The sequence below is a fragment of the Labrus mixtus genome, chromosome 17 (genome assembly GCF_963584025.1).
Source record: "Labrus mixtus chromosome 17, fLabMix1.1, whole genome shotgun sequence".
Classification (NCBI taxonomy): domain Eukaryota; kingdom Metazoa; phylum Chordata; class Actinopteri; order Labriformes; family Labridae; genus Labrus; species Labrus mixtus.
The window spans coordinates 20,704,731-20,727,529 of NC_083628.1; the positions used below are offsets into that span (position 1 = coordinate 20,704,731).

General features: G+C 40.0%; 2 protein-coding genes across 3 annotated transcripts in view; one reads left to right on the forward strand and one right to left on the reverse strand.

Moving 5' to 3' along the window:
- Nucleotides 1–22,799, forward strand: part of LOC132992603 (transcription factor 4-like) — a 219,231-nt gene that overhangs the window by 172,631 nt on the left and 23,801 nt on the right. For both annotated transcript variants that reach the window (XM_061062028.1, XM_061062030.1), the window contains 7 exons: nucleotides 7,486–7,591; nucleotides 8,425–8,573; nucleotides 9,528–9,678; nucleotides 14,836–14,906; nucleotides 15,129–15,207; nucleotides 18,761–18,867; nucleotides 18,977–19,186. In XM_061062028.1, coding sequence (XP_060918011.1) covers nucleotides 7,486–7,591; nucleotides 8,425–8,573; nucleotides 9,528–9,678; nucleotides 14,836–14,906; nucleotides 15,129–15,207; nucleotides 18,761–18,867; nucleotides 18,977–19,186 — 873 coding nt within the window. The remainder of the gene's footprint in view (nucleotides 1–7,485; nucleotides 7,592–8,424; nucleotides 8,574–9,527; nucleotides 9,679–14,835; nucleotides 14,907–15,128; nucleotides 15,208–18,760; nucleotides 18,868–18,976; nucleotides 19,187–22,799) is intronic.
- rab27b (RAB27B, member RAS oncogene family) overlaps nucleotides 11,003–22,799 on the reverse strand; it is a 160,239-nt gene continuing 148,442 nt past the window's right edge. Inside the window, exon 7 of the transcript XR_009676353.1 lies at nucleotides 11,003–11,013. The gene's annotated coding sequence lies outside the window, so the exon portion shown is untranslated. The remainder of the gene's footprint in view (nucleotides 11,014–22,799) is intronic.

Genomic DNA, 22,799 nt, shown 5'->3' on the forward strand with positions numbered 1-22,799 from the left:
ACTGGGAAAAAGATGATGGTCAAGGTTCAAAGGAGCAGACATTATAGGAGGAGATATTGAACCAGCAAGTCCATCAATCTCTGCACAGATTAAAGATTTCCAGGAAATGCAAACACATTGCATTTGGAGGCATTTGGAAAACAAAGGCAGCTGGTTGAACAATTACCTTAAAGAAAACCCTAATAGAGCTGCTAGCATAGCATGTTGGCTAATGGTCCCAATCACAATCTCTTCATAATGGACCTCCCACTGTACATTAGACCTTAGTTGTGCATGCTGCAGGGTATTTGGTTTCTCTTGAGGTGTGAATGTGGTAGAAGAAAATCCCCAGAAGGCTTTGTAAATTGATGCAGTTTAACATAAAATACTGGTGGTGTTGAAGGGAAAGAAGCCAATATCTTGGAAAAATAACAAAAAATGTGAAATCCATTGAAAAAGCAAAAAGAAGACAATATGTCCGCACACTTACTCGAAATGCCACAAAACCTTTTAATCACAGCGTTTGGACCAGAGGTCTTCTTCAGGTGATTATTTTATTGATCACCTGTAAACAACAATCATTGAGCAGCAGTACAGATTTGTGCTTTTAGCTCGGCCCAGCAGGGGAAGGGATTGGGCCTTTAAGTCGTTCTATTAAAGCCTTTCTTCATATTTTGTTAACAACACTACATCCAGTTTCATCTCTTATTTCATTCCCCATTGCCTTCAGTTATTGTTTTCCCATCACATTAATGTCCCACTGAGCTGAGTAGCTCTGAGTCTCTTCTATCGTAGAAATGTTTCCGACTTTAAAAAGACACATTTCTTACAAAGGCTGGATGGTTTTCAACACTTGTGTTGTTTGTAGAGGGAGACAGTGAGAGTTCAGGAGGGTCAAAAGGTCTGATAAGAAAAGGTACAGAAGGAGGATCTTCCTTCTTCGCCTCCTTTATCTTTTCATTCTTTTCTTGTTTTGCAAGAGAGTAGAGGAGCTGGAGGAGACGCGGGGAGGTTGAACAGATGCTCCCCACATTTGGAGACAATAACGAAGAGATGAAGCATCAAACAAGAAACAAAGACAAAGAAGCCTCCTCCTCCTCCTCCTTCTTCTCCTTTTCTTCATCCCGTTTTTTCATCCCATTTTTCTCTCTTTTGTCTTTTCATCTACATCCAACTTTTAGCATCTCAACTTGTTTCATTTATTGTTTTTTCCACAGAAACAGAACCCTTCAGGGCGCAGCAGCTTTTCCATCTCTGGTAGTTATAACAGGAACAGCAGAAAACATAACGTTTCTTTGTTTCTGAACGAGGCAAGTTAGGACACCTCGACATCATTTACATCTTTCTGGACTTAAAAGCACAGTATGGAAAGTCCGCCACCAGGGGGCTCTCAATCAAAACAGATGACGTCTAGAACTGGCGGGCAATCATGGTGGAGTGATTACTCCACGCCCGCACCCTGATGAAAACAAACTCCCAGTCGACCATAGTCAAGACGATTATGTCAACTGACAAGCCAATGTATCCAAGTATAAAGGACATGACGTTTTTATCACAGCAGCACATGCAGCGACAGAACGGCAGCTTGCGGTAGAAGTTTCCGCTTCTTTATGTAGCGGTATTTGACTTAACATCTGGTGTTTCCACGGCAACTATAAACATGTAGTGTCTGTCATGGCGGCTCTGTTATGTTGTTTTGTATTTCCACCTTAAGTTGAAGTCGGTGACTTGCACAGCTCGACGTTCATGATCCGTTTTGTTAGTTTGATCATCTCCGTTTGTTTTCTTGTCTTGTTGGTGGAGAGCGGTCCGAAGCTTTGACCAAGTTTGTGATATTTTACATTCATAAAAAAAACACTTTGACCCTAACATCAGGTCACAAAACCACTCATACTGGACTCTGTCAGGGTTCTTTTTACTGTGATGCAGATGATCCTTTCACACAACACGCTCATCAGATTTCTATTAGAAGGATTTGTTGTTCTTGGAAACAACCAGTATGGTGGATGGTGACCCATGGATCGTGTCATTTGTCGATTAAGGGAATTGGTTCCGTCCAGTTCTTCGCATTTCTGTCTTAAACCAATCACTGCTTCTGAGGACTTGTTCTCCTGGTTTCTATCACGCTTCTTTCCCTCCACACGGAACGATCGTGAAGCTCGTCTTTCTGCTTTTGGACAGAACTGCTTCTAACAGAGTTAAAAGTCTCTTGGAGATGTTTTGAGTGGTTTGCTGTTAATCTAAAAGTTCTTTATTCAGACTCTAACTAGGAAAAGTTGACTGATGTAGAAAATATGACGTGAATATCTAAGGTTATAAAACTAGAACATCACTTCAGCGATGTCAGGGTCTACTGTTTTCGGTTGTTTTCGACGTCAGCTCTGAAAACTCATTTGACTCTTTCAGACTCTGTTCCTGATGAGTCCTGAATCCAGCATCAATCAGCTGATCTGGGCTGACTTTAGAGAGGAACATTTGTGAATAAAAAAGAATTTTGGGGAATTGAATGAAACTAGATCTTTTATATGTACATAGTGCACCAATTTTGTACTTATTTAACTTTGAGATGAGCCTCAGGTTTTGGAGTTTTTGCTTCTGCTATCTTGGATTCTTGGAGCCAGGAAGTACCAAACCAGCATGTGGCTGCGTTAAGGCTGCTCGATATATAGCGATGTCAATGTTACCTGAGTTGAGCTTTTGCAGTGAACACATCACAAGGGTTTATTTTATGTAAATATGTTTTCTGTCAAATCCTGCATACATGTTTGCATGTGGCTAGAGGCCTAATATATCCACATATTTACACCATATTGATGCAGGCAGATGAAGCTACGCTCACATTAATTGTGTCGATCAGGTGTTGAAAATCAAGTGCTTTTTGGACAGGTCTAGGATTTACAAGGGACAAAAGATAAGAGATAAGACAACACTTTACTGTCCTTTTCCATGGAAATTTGTTTTCCATTACGAGCTCAGAATTCCTCACATTACAATCAAACCTTTTTTTTTTTTTTAAATGAACATTTCTTCTCGGAACAGAAAACAAACTTATGAAAAAGAAGTTAAGAGAGTCCCTTGTTTCTACTCAGGTTCAGATTTTTCTTTGGTTTATGCGTCGCTAGTTGTCTGTGGTTTAAGAACACTGTCGAGGGTTTCTCTGATTGGCTCAAGGTCAGCTCGGTAACTGTGGGAACACTGATACCACTGTGTGTGTATATGAGAGTGTGTGTGTGAGTGTGTGTGTGTGTGTGCATGTGTGTGTGTGTGTGTGTGTGTGTGTGTGTGTATATGAGAGTGTGTGTGTGAGTGTGTGTGTGTGCATGTGTGTGTGTGTGTGTGTGTGTGTGTATATGAGAGTGTATGTGTGAGTGTGTGTGTGTGTGTGCATGTGTGTGTGTGTGTGTGTGTGTGTGTGTGTGTGTGTGTGTGTGTGTGTGTGTGATTGCGTGTGTGTTACAGACTGCAGGAAGTGAGGTTGTTATTGTGTCTCTCTACATTCCTCAGACTTGAACACACTCTGCACCTGTTCCTGTCTGTCTGTCTGAAACACACACACACAAATGCACACACACACACATAAACACGCGCACACATACTTACATAAAAACACACACTCACATACACACAAATCACAGTCTTTCGTCACCAGTCTTAACAACACATTCAATGGGAAAATATGGCTGTCACGGCATGAGGCATAAATCTTAATAATTTCAGCGGGAACAACACGAGCATGTGTGTGTGTGTGGTTGTGTGTGTGTGTGTGTGTGGTTGTGTGTATGTATGTATCTTGTTGTACAGGCTTTGGGTCAATAAATGTGGTTTTATCATCAGCTCACAAAGTTAGTTCTCAGAGGGGAAGAGGAGGAGGAGGAAGTTCAGGGGATTGTAGTTAGCCTTAATGACATTTACAGACACTGCCTTCAGTGTGTGTGTGCGTCAGTGTGTGTGTGTGTGTGTGTGTGTGTGTGTGTGTGTGTGTGTGCGCGCGCGCGTCAGTGTGTGTGCATGAGAAAGTGCAGCAAGTAGAGGATTCAGATGCTTCTTGAACTCCTGCAAGGTGCATTGTGGGAAGGAACAAACCTTCTCCCGCTAATTAGCTTCTCTTAGCACCGTACATCTGTTCACTTGAGTTTGTGTGTCTGCAAGTTGTATGTATGTGTGTGTGTGTGTGTCCACAAGGTTATGTTGGTGGGTGGGTGGGTGGCTTGTTTCCTTATTTCAGTCTTCATTCCCACAGTTCCCAGAGTCCCCTGCTCCTCGGAAGCCGCAAAGCCTTGGATCACTTCTCGCTGTCTTTCCACTACGAGTCCTTTAAGAAAAGTAATATGTTCGTCTCAAGGATTTTCCAAGTTGGATAAACATCTTTAAGTTGTCAAACTCACTCAGTGTAAAGCAGTTGAAGCAAATATTTAGATTGCTTTCAACACTCAATAAAGCTTTATGAATGTTTATTCATTATTAGTCATTATAGAAGCCTGATAATTAAGACCAAGCAGCACAGTGGCTCATTGGCAGAATGAATGGTTTCTAGAAAATCAAGTCAAGGTTTAGTTTTAATTGCAAATGTGTCCATTGCTACATCATCAGCAAAAAAAAACAAAATGATAATTCATAATATAAAGTTAAGTTTTAATCTGGCTTCTGCATTTTTTCTCGCATAAATAACAATGAATAAGTACAATTGCAATTTCTTCTCAAGGTTTAAGGTCCATGCCTTTTATTAAACTGAAATACATCTAGTATTATTCTCTTCATTGGCTTAAAGGGATTGTTTGGATGTTTTTGAAGTGGGGTTGTCTGAGGTACTTGTCAACAGTAAGTGTATAAGCCACAGGAGATCCCTACCACGATGGGGCCTTCATTGGGGAACCAGCCGGAGTGCCGACACAGAAGCTAGGCTATTTCTGCAGAGGGGGCGATGTGGGCGTCAAATTTCAATCAGTAAATCAATCAATCATTATTTGTAAAGCGGCAATTCATAACAAGTGCTTTGTCGAGACGCTTTACAAAAGAGCATATGGGATAATATGGAGGAAGGATTTCTCCTTTGTATTCCTTGCGTTCCTGTTGTCCACACTTCCTTGCTTCTGAGGTGGAGGTCGTATCAGGCCGTGCATGAATGAGGACGGCGGTGGTTGTGGGGACGACACAGTCTGATGGTGATGGCTGGGCGCCAGGGACGTTATATTGTAGCACGTTTTCAGAAAAAATTACTTTAAAAAATGATGACAGTTTATCTGCTACATTTCAAAAAATGTTCACTGCTTTACTCTGCCAGGCAGCAAGCCCCTTTGTTTTAGTACTACTTCAAGACTTCATGACATGTTTGTATTCCTCCACTCCAAAGGCTCTAAAAGAGAAACACAAGTAGTTTTTCCTTTTTTTTTCCTGCAGCACTTATTATTATTATATAAATAAAAAAGGAAAAACTACTTGCGTTTCACTTTTAGAGCCTTTAAGATTCCTTCTTAGATTATTTCGGGAGGCTGTGGCTCAGTGGTCGAGTCAGTTGTCTCTGAAGGGGGGTTCCACTCCCAGCTCCTGCAGTCACATGTTGAAGTGTCACTTGGGCAAGAAACTGAACCTCAGGTTGCTCCCGCTGCTACACCAGCAGCAACTCAATGGAGTAGATGATGGGCAGCTGGGCACATTGTGTAGCAGCGTCTGCCATAAGTTTGAGAATGTGCGTGTGAATGGCTGAATGGGACATGTAGTGTAAAAGCCCTTTGAGTGGTCAGAAGATTAGAAAAACACTAAACATGTCCATTTACCATCTGTAATGTGAAAACATGTCCTGAAGACAACAACCTTTAAGAGGCTGATGCGAAGGGAATAAGTGGCAGATTGTCTCCTCAAGAAGCTTTCAATAAGCACGCTGTTAGCTTCAGAGGCTTTCTGTTTGACTGAAACCGTTTTAGGCTGTTTTTCTGGTTTTAATAATTTCTCTCAGGGAGTGTGGGAAGTGGGATGATGTTTTTTTATAATGCCCCCAAGTGTTTCTTTTTTCATCTTTTCTCTTTTGTTCCTTCTGTCTGTGTTTTATCATCGGATTTTGTTCTACCACATCTGTGCTCCATGTGTATGCAAATACTCTAAAAGTTAACAAAGCGGCCCATGTCTCTCTGTTTCTGAGGGGATGGAGGTAGATTAGGTGTAGCTGTGGAGCTGGGTTTTTATTCTGATGTGAGTCAGTGGGAGATAGGAGGGGGGGAGAAGAACGCTCTGAACAGCTGTTACAGGGTTTGCGTCATGCAGCGAGAGCTAGCGTCATGGCTGAGTGTTCGCACGCTATACACACACACACACACACACACTCACACACAAACATGCAGAGGCATGCTGTGGGGACCCCCAGTCAAAGGCATGACCAAACACAGGCATTGTGTTCTCGTGCAGCCGCTGTGCTGCTGAGGAGGAGTGTCACCTGTTTTCAGTGACGACAGGCTGCTGGTTCTGTAGCAGGCTCATGTTTTACTGCAGGAGTGCTGCGCCGCCGCCGCTGAGGCGAGATGCTCAGGAAGTCACTGCTTTGTTGTTTGCAGTCATCGAAGTAGCCTGATGAGTGAGAGGACAGCAGGCAGTGTGTGTGTTACATACAGTGGAAATACATTTCCAAGTTTGTCTGTTTTTAAAAAAAAAAAGTTGTTAGAAAAGTTTAAACCATCTAAAAAGTTGAAAATTAAAGTAATTTGTGCAATGACTGAAAACAATTTTTTCTTCCTGATCCTGTAATTGTAATCACAATTAATGTATCTCTCAACGGTTTAAGAATAATTTCAACGATTTCTTTAATCAAGTATTGAACAGCTTTTAAATAATCTGAATAACCTGTTAAAACTACGTTATAAAAATAATGCAAACATTACGATTTATTTTATATTTTCTTCATATTCAAAACAACCATTATGTAAAATTTGGGGTGCCGGTGGACAAGTGGTTAGGGAGCACGCCCCATGTACAGAGGCTGTAGTCCTCAAAGTGGGCGGCCCTGGTTCAAATCCGACCCGTGGCTCCTTTCCCGTTTGTCATTCCCTACTCTCTCTCTCTCCCTGATCTCTGACTCCAATGTCCTATCTCTACAATAAAGTTGTAAAAAATGTAATTTCAAGATTAATTTCTACACCATTAACAGTAAAAAAAAAAAGTCAGTAAAGCTTTAAATGTTTAAATTCAAGAAAGCTTTACAGATAAAACATACAGTATGTTCCATAAACCTTTTTAAAGAGTGTAAGATGAGTCAAATATATGTCTTTGTTTTGAAAGAAAACATCACATAAAAGGTCTGAAGCTCATTTTGAAGATACTTTTTCAACACAGTGAACGTGAGAGGAAATGATGTCTGTCTGGAGCTGCTTCCTGCTGAGCCTCGGAGAGGGAAACAGCCGAATGGAAGCGTTTTGCCTCTTGACTTTGTGGCTGTGCGATCGTGACGAGAACAAGTTGTGTTTTGTTGTGAGTGCAGATTCCTTAAATGACTTTTGTGTGTCTGTGTTTGTGTTGCAGGTGTACGCTCCGTCTGCCAGCACAGCCGACTACAACAGGGACTCACCGGGCTACCCCTCCTCTAAACCCCCAAGCTCCAGCTTCCCAAGCTCGTTCTTCATGCCAGGTACACAAACACACACGCACACACGCACACACGCACACACGCACACACGCTCATACTAGAAACTTAACAATCGATTGCAGACATAACACAGCTTGAGATCTCTGAAAAATGTTGTCAGACCAAAATCATCAATAGTTCTAATTTGTAAATTAGTTTTTTAAGAGCAACAACACATGCTTGGCAGATAAAAGAGGACATCCTCGAGGGTAGTTTGCAAATTACAATGTTATTATCCAATAAACGAACACAGGCATGGATGGAAACTTTTGCATCCGCAAGTTTGTTTGCTGTCAAAAGTTGTGAAGCAGAAATGATTGAGGTGTCGTGTGACATAAGAAGTTGCATGTTGACCACAAACACTGAATTAGACTGAATATTACACTCTTTTTCCTCCTCCATCTGCGTGTATTCATGTTAATTACAAACTTCTATTGTTTCAGACTTTTATAAAAGGAACAAATAGTCCCTAACCCTAACCCAGTCTACAGTATTAAAAACAACTCAAACAGCAGAGAAAAGAGCATAATTAATTTAACAAGGCTTCAGAGAATCACAGCATCTGCAGGCAGTGTGAAATTGGTTTGTCAAACATTGATCTTTATTTATTTAGAATACTATGACACTAGTATTTCACAACCCGCACAGTCTCAAGAAACATTATTCAAAGTTTTGATGGAGGTGGGCACAAAGGAGAACTTTTATGAGTTGCATTGGGGAAATTTAAACCCAGCATATGAACTGGATGGTTAGAAAACATATAAAGCTCTGTTTTGTTTTACTGTACATCTCATGTACCTCTCTCTCTCTGTCTCCCTATGTGGTCTCTCTATCAGACGGTCACCACAGCGGCGACCCCTGGAGCAGCAGTAGTAGCAGTATGAGCCAGCAGGGTTACCATGGCAGCATGCTGGGGGGCGGGAACTCTGCCCACGGACCCTCCCAGAGCTCCTCCTACTGCGGGATTCACCCTCACGACAGATTGGTGAGCAGATCTGTCAATCACGCCGTATACAATATATGATCTCACACTATATCCTTTGACCGCATAGAGAAAATTGTTATACCTTTTGTTTTTTCACGGTAGGAAAGCGTGTCAGAATGCATGATATTATGGTATGCATGTAAGTTGTACAGTATTAAGCTAAGCAGTATATCACAGTGTCATCAGCATAAAAGTGGAAATTTGCATGAATAACATTTTGATTATATAAAATGAAGAGTAGTGGTCCTAGGACTGATCCCTGGGGCACACCTTTGGATACTACAAGGGAGATAGAAGTGATGCCTTCTGCCTGCATGCACTGAGATCTGTCAGATAGATAGCTTTGATAGTCCTACGCTAATCAGTCTTTGCTTTAGTATTGCATGATCCACGGTATCAAAATATTTATAATCAATAAAGAGGGCTGCACATTGATGCTTGTTGTCTAAAAATTCTATAAAATCATTTACGACTTTTAAGGCTGCTGTAGTTGTGCTGTGTTTTTTCCTAAAACCTGACTGAAAATCATGTAAGATATTGTTTGAAAGTAGGACATATTTCAGTAAGATCCATGACATCATTGTTTGGATAATTCTGTTCAAATAGAATATATGCAGAACTTATATAATTTACATGACCCTGTAGGCATATGAAAAGTTTGAAGAAATTCCAAAACACTACATGGCAGGAAGCAAAACTAACCAATATATTTCTGTTTCAGATGAAGTCATCAAACGCCTTTGCACAAGAATATCACACTTGTACATAGCCTGTCTCAGAAAGTATAAATTGTACATATCATATGACTTCTGTATTGTTGAGGAATATATTCTAAATGTGTTGATGCCAAGAACAGTTTCAGAGCTAAATGTGTAGTGGGTAAATTTATCAAAATGGTTTGTATTCATTTTTAAAACTGTTAGAGTTTCATCTTGTTCGTCGGTCTTTCTGCAGAGCTACCCGTCACATTCGTCTGCAGACATCAGCTCCAGCCTTCCTCCCATGTCCAGCTTCCACAGAAGCGGCGGAAGTGGGGGCGGGGGCAATCACTACAGCACCGCCTCGTGCACGGCCTCCACCAACGGCACAGACAGCAGCATTATGGGTAAGTCACCTGTGTGTATATTTATTTGATATAAAGAGATTTTATATCAAGTTAGAATTGAATGTATGAAATCAAATAACGCTCAAACCAAACCCTAAACCCCGGCTGCAGTCAACTTCCGCTAAAACATAATCATTACACAAACTCTCACCTCTCACACCACAACATTGTTTAACATCAACATATTCAACACATACCACTGCTCAACTCTTCAACTCTCTTCTACCTCTCAAGTCCCCTTTACTAAGCACCTTCTCTCCCTCCCCTTCTCTCTCTCTCTCTCTCTATCGCTTCTTTCACTTTTTGTATCCTTTCTTAGGTATTTCATAGAGTTTTGTAGTTTTTCTGTTCGTAGTATGATGTGTGTCTATTGATGTCTTATTTTGCTGTCTTTATTTGTCTTATTTATTTTATTTTATTTTTTACTGTATTTTGGAGCCGTTGTCCTGACCTTGTCTGTTTTTTTGTGTGCCTCATTTGTATATCACCAGTTTGTCAATTTATTGCACCTAATAAAAAAAATTAAAATTAAAAATTAAAATTAAAAATTAAAAATTAAAAATTAAAAATTAAAAATTAAAAATTAAAATAAAAAATTAAAATTAAAATTAAAATAAAATAAAATAAAAAATAATTGAATGTGTGAAAGGAGTGGACCTGGCCTCTTGGCTATAAAAGTGAACCTAAAGGAAATAGTCCCTCAATATGTTCAGCAGGGGGGCGACTCCACTGGTTTCCACAAATTAACATTAAAACCTCTCAGTTGATTTGATACTTCTGCAAACATTTTTCTTATAATAGATTCAATTGGTAGTTTAATTTTTTTTTTGATGCACCATGATTTTCCTCTTGTAAATCAGGGTCCCATTTTATGTAAAATATACGACAAAGCGGGGTCTGAAGTCGTGGCAATGTGGATACATGCTCTCGTCCAAATAAATTATTATTTTCTGTCCTCAAAAAGAACATGATGGTGACAGCCACCAATCTAAACTTGAAGCTTAATGATGATAGTCGACAAACCAGTGGATAACCTCTCCGTGGCTGTGTCCACTTCTTCTATACAGTCTGTGGCTAAAATCAGGGCGTTAGCTTTTTTTATTGTTAACATTTTAGCATTCTGGCATTAGCATTTGGCTTAACAGGCTACTGCCTCATTGAGCTGCTAGCATAAGTTGTGCTAGCAGGGTCAAAGTAAAGGCTTGTCTTCATCTGTTGATGGTCGGTCGCCATTCACTGATGTGAGCTCATGTTTATTTAGAAGCATGTTTTATTGGAGGAATTAACCAATTTTAAGAGGATTTTGCTGTAGACTTCTGACTTTCAGACTTTTGACTGGATTCTGGACTTGGACTTCACATTGAGACTGACCTTACTCGACTCTCCAATGCCTATAGCTTTGACATTTCTCTGAAAAGCAAAACACATTCAAGTCTCAACTCTTGACCTGTTAAAAACAGAACTCAAACACCTGCAGCTTTACTCGACAACATGGCCTCAATGACAGACACAAGACCTCTCCTTAAGACTGTAACACACTCTGCTGTTTGTAAGTATTATGATACACCATCTGCAGCAACTTTAACCTGTTGTTTGTGGGCTGACATGCTTATTTTAGAGTTACTGATGTTTTCATCTCTGCGTCATATTTGCTGTGTTTGTGTTTTGATGATAAACTCAGAGTTACAGCTTAGTAACAAACATCGTAGACCACGCTAAAATGTACCACCACTTAACTCGCTCTAGCTGCCCCGGCTGAATTTAGACCAGGATAACTTAAAAACGTTACTGTCAGGGGAGAATACAGCCAGTGAGAAATGGAATATATCAGCTTGACCTTGACATTACTGACACACACGGATACACACAGAAACACGCACAGCATGCCATATGGACCCCTTGCTTTGAGTCTCAAAGCAACAAATAGGACAGCAATAAGAAACAGATTGAAAGTTTGTTTTCATGGGAAGACATCTCCAACATTCCTAAAGATATAACACACACAAACACATATTAACACACGCGTACACACACACACACACACACACACACACACACACACAAGTCAGACCAGATGAGTGTAAACACAAGATGAAAACTAATAAAAAACATGTCTCTGTTGTTGAAGTACAAACATATGATCCACGTGTGTGTGCACACATGTACAGACGTGCAGAGTTTGCAGACATTTCTCTGCCTTCCCCGGACTTTGTTTCCAATAATTCACTGACTTGGTCATCCTAGACTAATGTATGGTTCAACAAAAGCCGTGACATTATGAGATTTTCATTATCTGGTACCAGTGTGAATTTAAGTGGGGAAGATTAAAGGTACTCTGAAATAGATGCTAATGAAGTGATTCTTGAGCCAGCTTTCTTATGCAGAATATGTCAGTGTATATTATAACAAATACTAGTGTGGATCAATGCCTGCTCAGCTGTGATGTTCTGCAGACCCTGCTGAGAGTGTTGTTAACTATGGAGTTTGAGTGTGTTCTGCTGAACAACCTGCATCTCTTAATTATTTTTAGCTTTAATTTCATGCAGTTTCTGGTTAATAAAAAAAATCCTTATCAGAGCATGTCAGAAAACATAAACCCAAATGCACCCATGATAGTCCAATAATGAGCCATCGCTGTCGGAAAGATATTTGTTGAGTGGGCTCCAATTACAGTTGAAATTAACGATAAGCAGTCATGTTATAAAAAGTACAGTTATTGCCAATTTCTTGCACATACACTGCCCTAAGACGACGTGTTATTGTTTACATAAAAATGTCTTCATGTGCACAAGTTAGTGTGAAAAATGTCAACATAAGCTTCTGAAACTTCCTGCTTCAAAATCCACCCGGTAACTTTAACTGCATTGAACTCATGGAAACTCTGTGCGTCACTGAACGTATCATTATCTTCATTAGCTAAAACACATACTCACACATAAGCTCCCAATGACATGCAGCTTTACAGTACTCAAACCAATGCTTTTACCTGATAGAATAATATACAAAGCATATACTATAACGGGGGAAAAAACACACAAAAAGAAATGCATGAAAGAAATGTAATAGTATGTTTTTACGTAACATGAAAAACAATTGTGTTGCTGAATTATATGAGCAGACTCTCAAAGGACAAACATCAAAACCATCTTCATCTTCATCTTCATCCTCCTCTGCAGCTATAAGCTCTCATTTATGAAAAAGATTTTCTCCTGCACATGTTCTAAATTATGCATCAAGTCAGGATACAAGTCAGAGTGTGTGTGTGTGTGTGTCTGTGTGTGTGTGCGTAATCCCTTGGATGGTTTACTAGGCCAGTGGTATGGCGTGAGTGAGACATGAGGCTTTAACCCCAAAACATATGCTGCTTCCTGTCTCTCTCTCTCTCTCTCCCCTCTCTTCTCTCTCTCGCCCCCCCCCCCCCCCCCCCCCCCCCCCCCCTTCCTCTAACACCTTAAAGAAGTCCGGTCTTGCCAATTTCTGTAATGAGTCATTTACCATGAGAGGATGTGTTTTTAAAGCGTTGTGTGTGTGTGTTTGTGTAGGTCTGTGTTAGTGTGTGTGTGTGTGTGTGTGTGTGTCGCGTGTCCGTGTCTAACTTGTGTGTGCGAGCGTAAACTTTCCATCTGGGAACTGCTATCAGGAGAGATGAGCTGTGAGCATGTCAGTGTGTGTGTGTGTGTGTGTGTGTGTGGGCGCTCATCTGGTCCTGTGAGGTCACTTCCTTCCTCTCTGGCCTCTGTCCCCTTCAAGTGTGTGAAACAGATTTAGATGTTTTGAAGTTTTACTTTGAACACACACATGCATTTTGTCAGTTGAATTAATTTAGAAATTGGTAACTGTAGGTGGTTATTCAATCCCCTTTTTTGATGTTACATTATTTTTAATGTCACCGACGTTTACAACAAAATACAATTTGACTTGAAGTACACACTCCTCCAAAACAGAGGGCGCTAACACATTAGCCGTGTAACCAGAGCTTTCCAAAAGCTCCGGCTGCAGGTGTTCTGTCAATATGTGCTACTAATCATCAAGATGTGCTACTCAGGGGTTGTTCAAATGCAGACTGCATGTTCCTATTATTTAAAAGAGCTAATTGTTCAGAAATCTTAAAGATGTGATTGTGTATTTATTACATTTTTATCCTTGATTGAGGAGATGAATAAACCTTTGTGTGATATAGCTCTATGGAAAACAGACATCTGTAAATGGATTGGCATCTTTTAACAAGGTAGCGTAGGTCATCAGAACATCGACCAGACATCCACTACACTACTTAACAAAAACAGTTTGATAAAACCACTTTCCATTAACTATAAATGTACATTTGACAATCACTTGTCTCCGCTGCAAAAACAAAGCATGCTGATACTGAAACGTGCCCGTCCCTCTGTGAGCGTATCAAACCTCACTCTTCAAACCAATAGGGGACATTAATGTACATTTTTTAATATATCCACTTTGGAAAATACTTGGAAAACATTGGCTGCAGCAACCTTAAAACTGCATCGACTGAAAGAGCGTTTTTCCAATTTACACCACTTAGATCTACACTTATGTATCGGCTTCATGAGTAACTTGTCTTATTGTTTACAATGTGCTTTTTACAGAAAAGCCAACTATTAAATTCAATCAAAAACTATACTACTGTAACAAAGTGGATTTTCTGTTATTATACCTCCAATTAAGTTCATTTCATATCCTGGAAAAGTGTACCAAGGACATACCTGAAGCCACCAAATTTGGGCTTTAGGATGTCCCCTGACCTGCAGGCTGTTTTTTTTTTTTTCAACTTGCTTATAGCTTGTCTAACAGCCACTGCAATCAATTTTTTTTTAAATGCATCATTGTCCATTAGACATCATTAAGATGCTTTAAAAATGTCATCATTCAATGTAAGAAAAGGTAAGAAACGATTAAAAGTAAACCTTCCAAACCCGTGTCTCAGTGTTTGTATGTGAGGACAAAGAAGAAGAATCCGTTCAGAAGAGTAACAACTGGATCTCTGTGATGTGTGTATAGTGATGTGGTTTCACTTTGAGAGTGGAACGGATGGACTGAGGGTATAGCGATAGACAGATTAATTAAAATATTTAGCTAACAACATCCTTATTTACAAAAATACATCCATCTTTTTTTTTTTTTCCGTGTGTGTCACAGCAAACAGAGCACAGAGTTCAGCAGCCAGCAGCTCTCAGACAGGAGACGCCTTAGGGAAAGCACTCGCATCCGTAAGTACAGCTCACACACACACACACACACACATACAAACAAACACACACACACACACATACAAACAAACACAAAAAGATGTAAGGGACCTATTGACAGGTTTAATACATCCTGATTTTTCTGAATTTGTCTTACTTTAATTATCATCCATCTTCTGTTCAAGTCTTTTTAAGAATATTTATGAGCACTTGTTTGACTTTCTTTTCTTCTTCTTTTTTCAGATCTACTCTCCAGACCACACGAACAACAGCTTCTCGTCCAATCCCTCCACTCCAGTCGGCTCCCCTCCCTCCCTCACAGGTAGCACATGACACTCACCCTCCAATCACAACACACACACACACTTCAGCAGATGGGGAAAAAAAGCAGAGCTGACTTGGACTTGTTTGAACTAAGACTTGACCTGACCCTAGTCAAAAATGACCTTTGACCTGACATGACCTTGTCTTGAGAGCTTGAGACTTGAACTTCTTTCAAATTAGAGAAGACTCTAAATTAACTTTTCATAAGATTTAACATAATCTAGGTGACTTTTGACTTGACTTCAGCACTTCTCCAAGGACTTGTGACTTGACTTGACTTGACCTTGATTAAAATGACTTCAGACCAGACATGTAAAATAAAACCTGAACTTATGAAGAATGACTTGATATGAAGTCATTTCAGAGGGTCAAGACTTGAATGTGTTTAAATTGACTTGTGATTTATCTCAAAACTGGATTAAATTTTCCATCAAGACTTGACCTCCTTGGGCGCTGGTGGCGCACTGGTTAGTGTGCGCCCCATGTGTGGAGGTTATGGTCTTCCAAGCGGGCGGCCCGGGATCGGGTCCGCCCTGTGGCTCTTTCTGCATGTCATTCCCCACTCTCTCTCTCCCTGGTTTCCAACTCTGTCCACTGTCCTATCTCTACATTAAAGGCACAAAAAGCCCAAAAATAAATCTTAAAAAAAAAAAAAAAAAAAGACGACCTCCTTTACTTTAAAGCAATTATAAACTGGCTAGAAACTTGATTCAAACTGGTTTGAATGACACTTGGGCTTGAACTGGTGTCAAATAACTTCAGACAAGCTATGGACTAGTTTTAAATGATACAAAAACTGCGTTGATCTTTTTACTAAGGACAAAATCTTGACTTCAAATTACTTAAGACGTGACATGGGATTGTTTCCAAGGACTTGAAACTTGACCTGGACTATTAAGACTTGCAAAAATACTTTTTCCTAAACACTTGTTGTAGGGCGTTTAACTGAAACTGAGGCAGAGACTTGACATGAAATTTGAGTCAAGACTTTGGAACTTGACTTGAGCTCATCAAATGACTTGAGACTTGTCTTGAACAGATTTGAACTGACCTTTGACATACATTGAACTTGTTTAAATGGGTTGTGACCTAGCTTGAACTATTGTCAGGGGACCAAAGACTTGACTAGAACTTCTTCTGAATGACTTGACACATAAAACTGGACTATAAAAGATGTGAGTTTCTCCACGGGAGATGGTTTGAAAAGACTTGACACTTCACCTGAACGACTTGACACTTGGACTCAACTGCTGTCAAGTAGTCTCAAGGTTGAGTAGTCTCTACCTTGGGACAAGATGTGGACTTTGTAAATGATGCAAGACGAGACCTGATTTGAACTGGTTTATAATAACATTAAACTCAACATCTGATTGTTTTAAATTATCTCAGACCAAACTTGAACTTGTTTCAAAGCACATAAAACATAATTGGACTTGTTTCAAATGACTACAGAGACCAGACGTAGAATAAACTTTAGCAGGAGCTGGTGACTGGTTTTTAATGACTTGAGCCAGACTGACTAGGATTTCAGACTTTAAACTTGATTGTAAAACTGCAAAATAAAAGTGGGAATTAAAACAAAAATGCATCAGAACAAAGTAAAAACAACATTAAACTTCAGCATTGTAGTTTTATTTATTAATTTAAAGGAGCTTGTACTTTTAAAGTGCAATAACTTAACATAAGAAGAAACAATAAGAAAGCATTATGGCTGTGTCTCCCCTCCATCCCCCTCCTCATCCTCCTATTATTTCCTCCAATTACTCCTCCTCCAGGCTAATATTGTAAACTCTCCCTGCTCCTTAAAGTGAAAAATGACTTTTCCTAATAATAGTTGTGTCGAATTTGTCTCTAATTGTCGCCGCTACACACACCGTTTGATATTTCTGTGCCGCGCCTTGTGACTGATAGCTTTAATTACGAGCGCCACTTCGAACAAATCGCTCACAAACCTACCGGCTCTGCAAACAACGAGGCCCCCACTCCCCCTCTTTCTTCTCCTCCTCCTCGTCATTATAGCTGCCTGGGATATTGCCTGCTAAACCATAATTGGTGTTTATCATTGTGTCAGAGTTACTCCACTTTTTACAAATTAGAAATGAAGCCTATTAGAGCAAACTACATGCAAATTGATATCCAAGGCTAATTCTGCAAGGGTGTTTTACAGTGTTGGACTCGGAATAATTTACCGTGCCGTTTAATACATATATTTGTATTTGCACATGAATGTACCCAGGTGATTATTCATTAATTAGCATATGGAAATGAGCATGTAATATGAATAAAGGAGAGGGGAGAGGAAAAAAAGACCCGAGACAAAATGGTAAGACAATGAAAAAAGAGAAACACAAGCTAATGAGATGAAATGGGAGTTACAAGGGAGAGATCAGGGGGTGAGGGCAGGGTGGAGGTGAGAGGAGAACAGAGGAGAACAAGAATGTGAGAATTACCTGCGTTTGATCAGAGCTCCCGAGTGAGGGTTGGGCACCCTAGACAAAACAGCACACCACAGAATTAGCTTAATAATGTACTTTTTTCTGTTATCATGGGTAATAGTAATAATAATAGTCTAAGTTATTGCAGATTGGGCAGCACTTTTCTCTCACCAGGCATGGGTGCACAACAGATTCACTCTAAAAACTAAAAATTATTATTATTATTTTTCAAGATTATTTGGGGGGCTTTTTGCCTGTATTTGATTGGACAACTTGAAAGAGACAGTAAATAGGGGAGAGAAAGTGGGGGATGAAATCAAGCAGATAACTGCAGGACCTGGAAATGGACCTGTGACCAGTGTGACAAGGCCTCTGTACGTGAGGATACCCATGAAACCCCAATGCTGTTTGAAGGCCTCTATGTCCCATCCCGTCATTAATCAGCGCCTCATATTAATGTTAATTCACCCAAGTGTCTGTCTCTCCTCTGTCTACCAGCTAATGAGACCTGTCGATTCAGATACGACTCTTCAGAGCAGCAACATAGCACAAAAGCAGAAAAGAACAGAGAAACAAAGCGTGTTTATTCTGCAGAGAGCGCCCATGCTAATCAACCACTTGTACCTTTTTCAAAAACAAAAGCCTGACATTAGCATTTCTGCTACGAGATATGAGTTGGTTTGTTTTAGTCTTTTCTTCCTCATCTCTGTGTGTATAATGTCTGAGCACCACAAGTGGAAAGGGGAAGAGACTCCTTGTGTGTAAAGACGCTTTGTCTGCCGTTTGGCACTGTACATCAAGTGGTTTCTTTCTTTAACATACAAAGGGAGAAGAGGTTTTAGATCTAATCCCCACACAGACATCCATCCATTTTCTGTTTACACTTCTTCTATATGCCGGGTCGCAGGTGCCTTAAGACTGGTCTATCATGCATTGAGGAAGCGACTAGTTACACACAATAAAAGGTTGTGCTGATTAGAGCATATCAGTTTCATCTCCCAGAGCTTGTTCTCATACTACTTGTTTTCTAAATGGTGCCAAAGGTAGATTTTTGTGTCCCCCCTGCACGTTCATATTTTCCCTCCTGATATCGTCCCCTTGTCTCTTGTCTCCTAGCTGCAAGTTCAGCTGTCTGGTCAAGGAACGGAGGACAGGGAGCGTCATCCCCAAGCTATGAGGCTCCGTTGCATTCTCTGGTATGCTTAAACACAAAAAACCAGATGGTAAACACATTAAGAATATTATTTTTTTTTTTTTGGAGGGTACAATTTTAATCCAAACGACATTTCAGAATAAATGCTCAAAGTCATTCTGTGTCCCTGTGTTCTGCAGCAAAGTCGTATTGAGGACCGTCTTGAGCGTTTGGATGATGCCATCCACGTACTGCGGAGTCACGCGGTCGGACCGTCGACGGGTATGAGCAGCGGGCACGGAGAGATGCACAACCTTATAGGGGCAGCACACACGCACAATGGAGCCATGGGCGCTCTGAGCAGCGGCTACGGGACAGGACTGCTGTCAGCCAACAGACACTCACTCATGGTAGGATCTGAGCGCATGTTTCTCTACCAAAGTTTTGAGTGTATGGTTATGTTAAAACATGCACATTTTTAATATGATGGAGCACAAAAGATCTAGTAGTGCTTATTGATCAAGGTCAGATCAAATAACATTACAAAGGAGAAGCAGATGAGTAGAGGAGGATGAGTTAAAAAGAAAGAGAGAAACTTAAAGTCGAGTCAGAGGACAGGAGAGGAGAATAAATAAAAAATGTGAAATAAGACAGCAGTCATGCTTTCCACATTTAATTTTGGCTTTTTTTGTCAACTTGAATCAATAAACATAAAGAACCAAACAGCTGTGTGACATAAGGAGAGGTAGGAGGGCAAGCGAGGGAGAGAGAGCATTATAAAACACAGCCAATATAAACACATTCAGATGCCTGGACATGTTCACTCAGACCCACTCTGTTTATTTGTGCATATTCACATGTGGACATGCACACACCAGATGTTCATGCTAACTAGCACACTCTGCACACTGTCACTACCTCTTCAACACCTCTCTCGCTCTCTGTACAAAGACTTGGCCTCAGCCTCACTGATGTCATATGTCAAGCTCCTGAAGTGACACTTTGAGTTTTTTCTGTGTTGTGGTCGCAAAGGACTCTGCAGACTCCAGGGGGCGCTGACATCAGCTTTACACTGTTCCCTATTCAGTAGTTCAGAAGCTTTGTCCCCTAGTCCCTGCTCTTTGTTAAAGTATGTACTTTGAAGTGTTGTTTTCTAAATGGAGAACACCTGTGCTATAGAGGAGGGTGTGTATTAATGTGTGTGTGTGTGTGTGTGTGTGTGTGTGTGTGTGTGTGTGTGTGTGTGTGTGTGTGTGTGTGTGTGTGTGTGTGTGTGTGAGAGAGATTGCTGGCCAGCTCCCACAGAGATTATCTTCTTCTCACGCATATCTGTCCAGCTGTCTCTCTCTCTCTCTCTCTCTCTCTCTCTCTCTCTCTCTCTCTCTCTCTCTCTCTCTCTCTCTCTCTCTCTCTGTCTTTACAAACACACACATATACTCAAACACATGCACATATAAGCCCTCCCATCTTGCTTCTTATTGGTGTGTTTTGTTATTGTTTTTTTTTACTTCCTTGAACTTAATGATGCCCTCATTATATTAACAATAAATGAAAATTAATAGAAATGTTGTCACTCAATTTGAGCCCATTCAAACACACTCCGCGTCGTGTCCGGCAGAAAACTGGCAGCTGTTTGCAGACAATAAGCTCCGATAAACCAACTGGCAATGTAAGCCCCTAGCTTGTACAGAAATGTTCATCAAAACCAGAACAAACGGGACGGATGATATTAATCCAAAAACTGGGGTCCATACATTTGGAAAAATAAAGCAGGAGTAAGCTAGATTTCTTATGTATCCAACCGAAAAATAAGTCATTTTAGGCTAGTAGCAATTTAAAGATTAATTAGAATCATCCAATACTTGAAGAACATTTTAAGTTAAGGAGGAAAGATATGGTTTTCTATTGCAGGCGTAATGATAAATACGGACATCAATACTTACTGAAGTTTTTTAAAAGAACTTGAATGTACTTTGTTGTTAAATAAAAAAAAGTCAGATTTTCAAGTGGTTCCTTTTGATAATTATTTGTTCTTGTTTCAAACATTTATAAAAAATAATAAGAAAACCCAAAGTTGTGAGAAAAACGTGTGGTTGGAAGTCATCGCTTTCTGCCTTGACTTTAAAGACAGTATGTAGAGAACAGAGAATAGTGTTTGGCTTCACGATTTAATTTCAACTTTGTGGTTAAAGAAAATGTTTAAAAATTTAAGGGAAAAACTTGCAAACTGCTTTCACAGTTGCATTTGGATGTGCCTTCAAACCGTTCTCTTCTCTGCTCCCCAGAGACACATTTGGCGTTTAACTTTATTAAGTGACACGTGGTTTGGGTCCAGGAAAACATTAAACGTTGACTTCTTGTTAGGGGTGATATCCTTACAAACCACTTTTCAGTTTAATCTTGAAATGATTCCAAATACATTCCTCAGCGCTTATATGCAGCCTGTGGAGAAAAAGATTCCAGTGGAGTGAAGGATATGTGCCGAAAACACTATTTGCTTATGGATACATACAGAAGCTCATAAACTGCTTCTTATGTTGTCATTAAAGGAATCCTGTGTGTGTTTATTCAGGCTCTGGATCATTGGCTGATAGAAAAACAGACTCATTAGGACTGGAAACACAGCAGCTCTATAAAAAGGTTTACATATCGTCCTGGGCCGGTCTGCTATCCGTGCCAAGTCAAACCCTAATGGCATGCACTTCCACTTAAAACTCACAGCGGGGGCTAAAGTGTGTTTGCACTTAGTTGTAGGCTGAGATGTTTTCACTTACCAAACTCTACAAAGTTTCAACATTGTCACTACAGTACTTTTTTACAGTCACAAATAAATATAGCTACAGTAACATAACCATATTTTGATTGATTTAATATTTTTAAGTGGAGGAAAAGTTATCCTAATGAAGCTCGGGAAACATTTTGATAAGAATATTACATTTCCTACAACTTTGTGAACGTCAAAACAGAAGGAAGTAGCAGAAGTATAATGAAGCGTATTTCTTTTTATTGCACTTCATACCCATCTTTCCTGCCGGTCTTTGCCTCTACCTAAAAAAGGGTCATAAAAATGATAAAATAATCCTTTAAAAAGACTTGACATTAGGCATTTTTTGTAAATGGACAAGTTTCTATAATATCACGGTAAACTATCGCATTTAAATTTACCTTGATATTTAAAAAAGGGCCTCAATCAAACCTTGAAGATGAAGTTCAAAATGCAAGTTTACCTAATTTAACGGGAAAGGTAAATAGCTTGCGGACTTTATTGTGTCCACTAACTAAAAAAAATGTTGTGAACAGGTAGCGCCCCGTTTTCAAAATCAAATCAATGCAGTTCAGTGTTTTCAGGGTTCAGCTTTCCGAAGCTAGAACACCCTCAGCGTCAGCTGTCGATGTGCTCACAGCTCTCTCAATTGAAAAAACTTAAGGAAAAAGTGCCGTGCTCATCAATGTCACTTCTCCCTTACAGACCAATCAAAATCAAGAAGGGGTTCTGTAGAACTTGAAAATAAACACTTTCTTTTCACTTCTTCCCTGAAAAATGAACACAGTATCAGAGCGGATCTTTTTAACATCTGGTGCACCACTTTTGTCCACTGGGGCCCCCCAACATTGACCCCAAACAACATTTTCCTCCAATCTTCTTTGATATTTGTATTATTTATTGTGTTTTGTGGTGGTGGGTAATGGGCGACAGTAGATTTCCATCAGCTTATCGGAGTACTTTTAGTGACTGAGAAAAGCGAAGAGATACGGGAGTATTATCTGGAATTAGTGTGTTTTTCAGCAGACTGATGCAGATTATGATCCATTTCACTGACTGTAACTCTGCTTAATGGAGAGAAAGATTGACTCTTCTGTCTCTTAACCTTTCCCCTCTTTTAGAGCCAACCTAAAACTGAACTGAAAGGAATTAAAATAACTGAAATGACTTACCAGACGCAGACAGTGGTTGTGGTTTGAGTTTAACAGACATGTAGAGAGTAGACCAAAAAAATAGAGCATTAGAGAAAGAAAGATTTA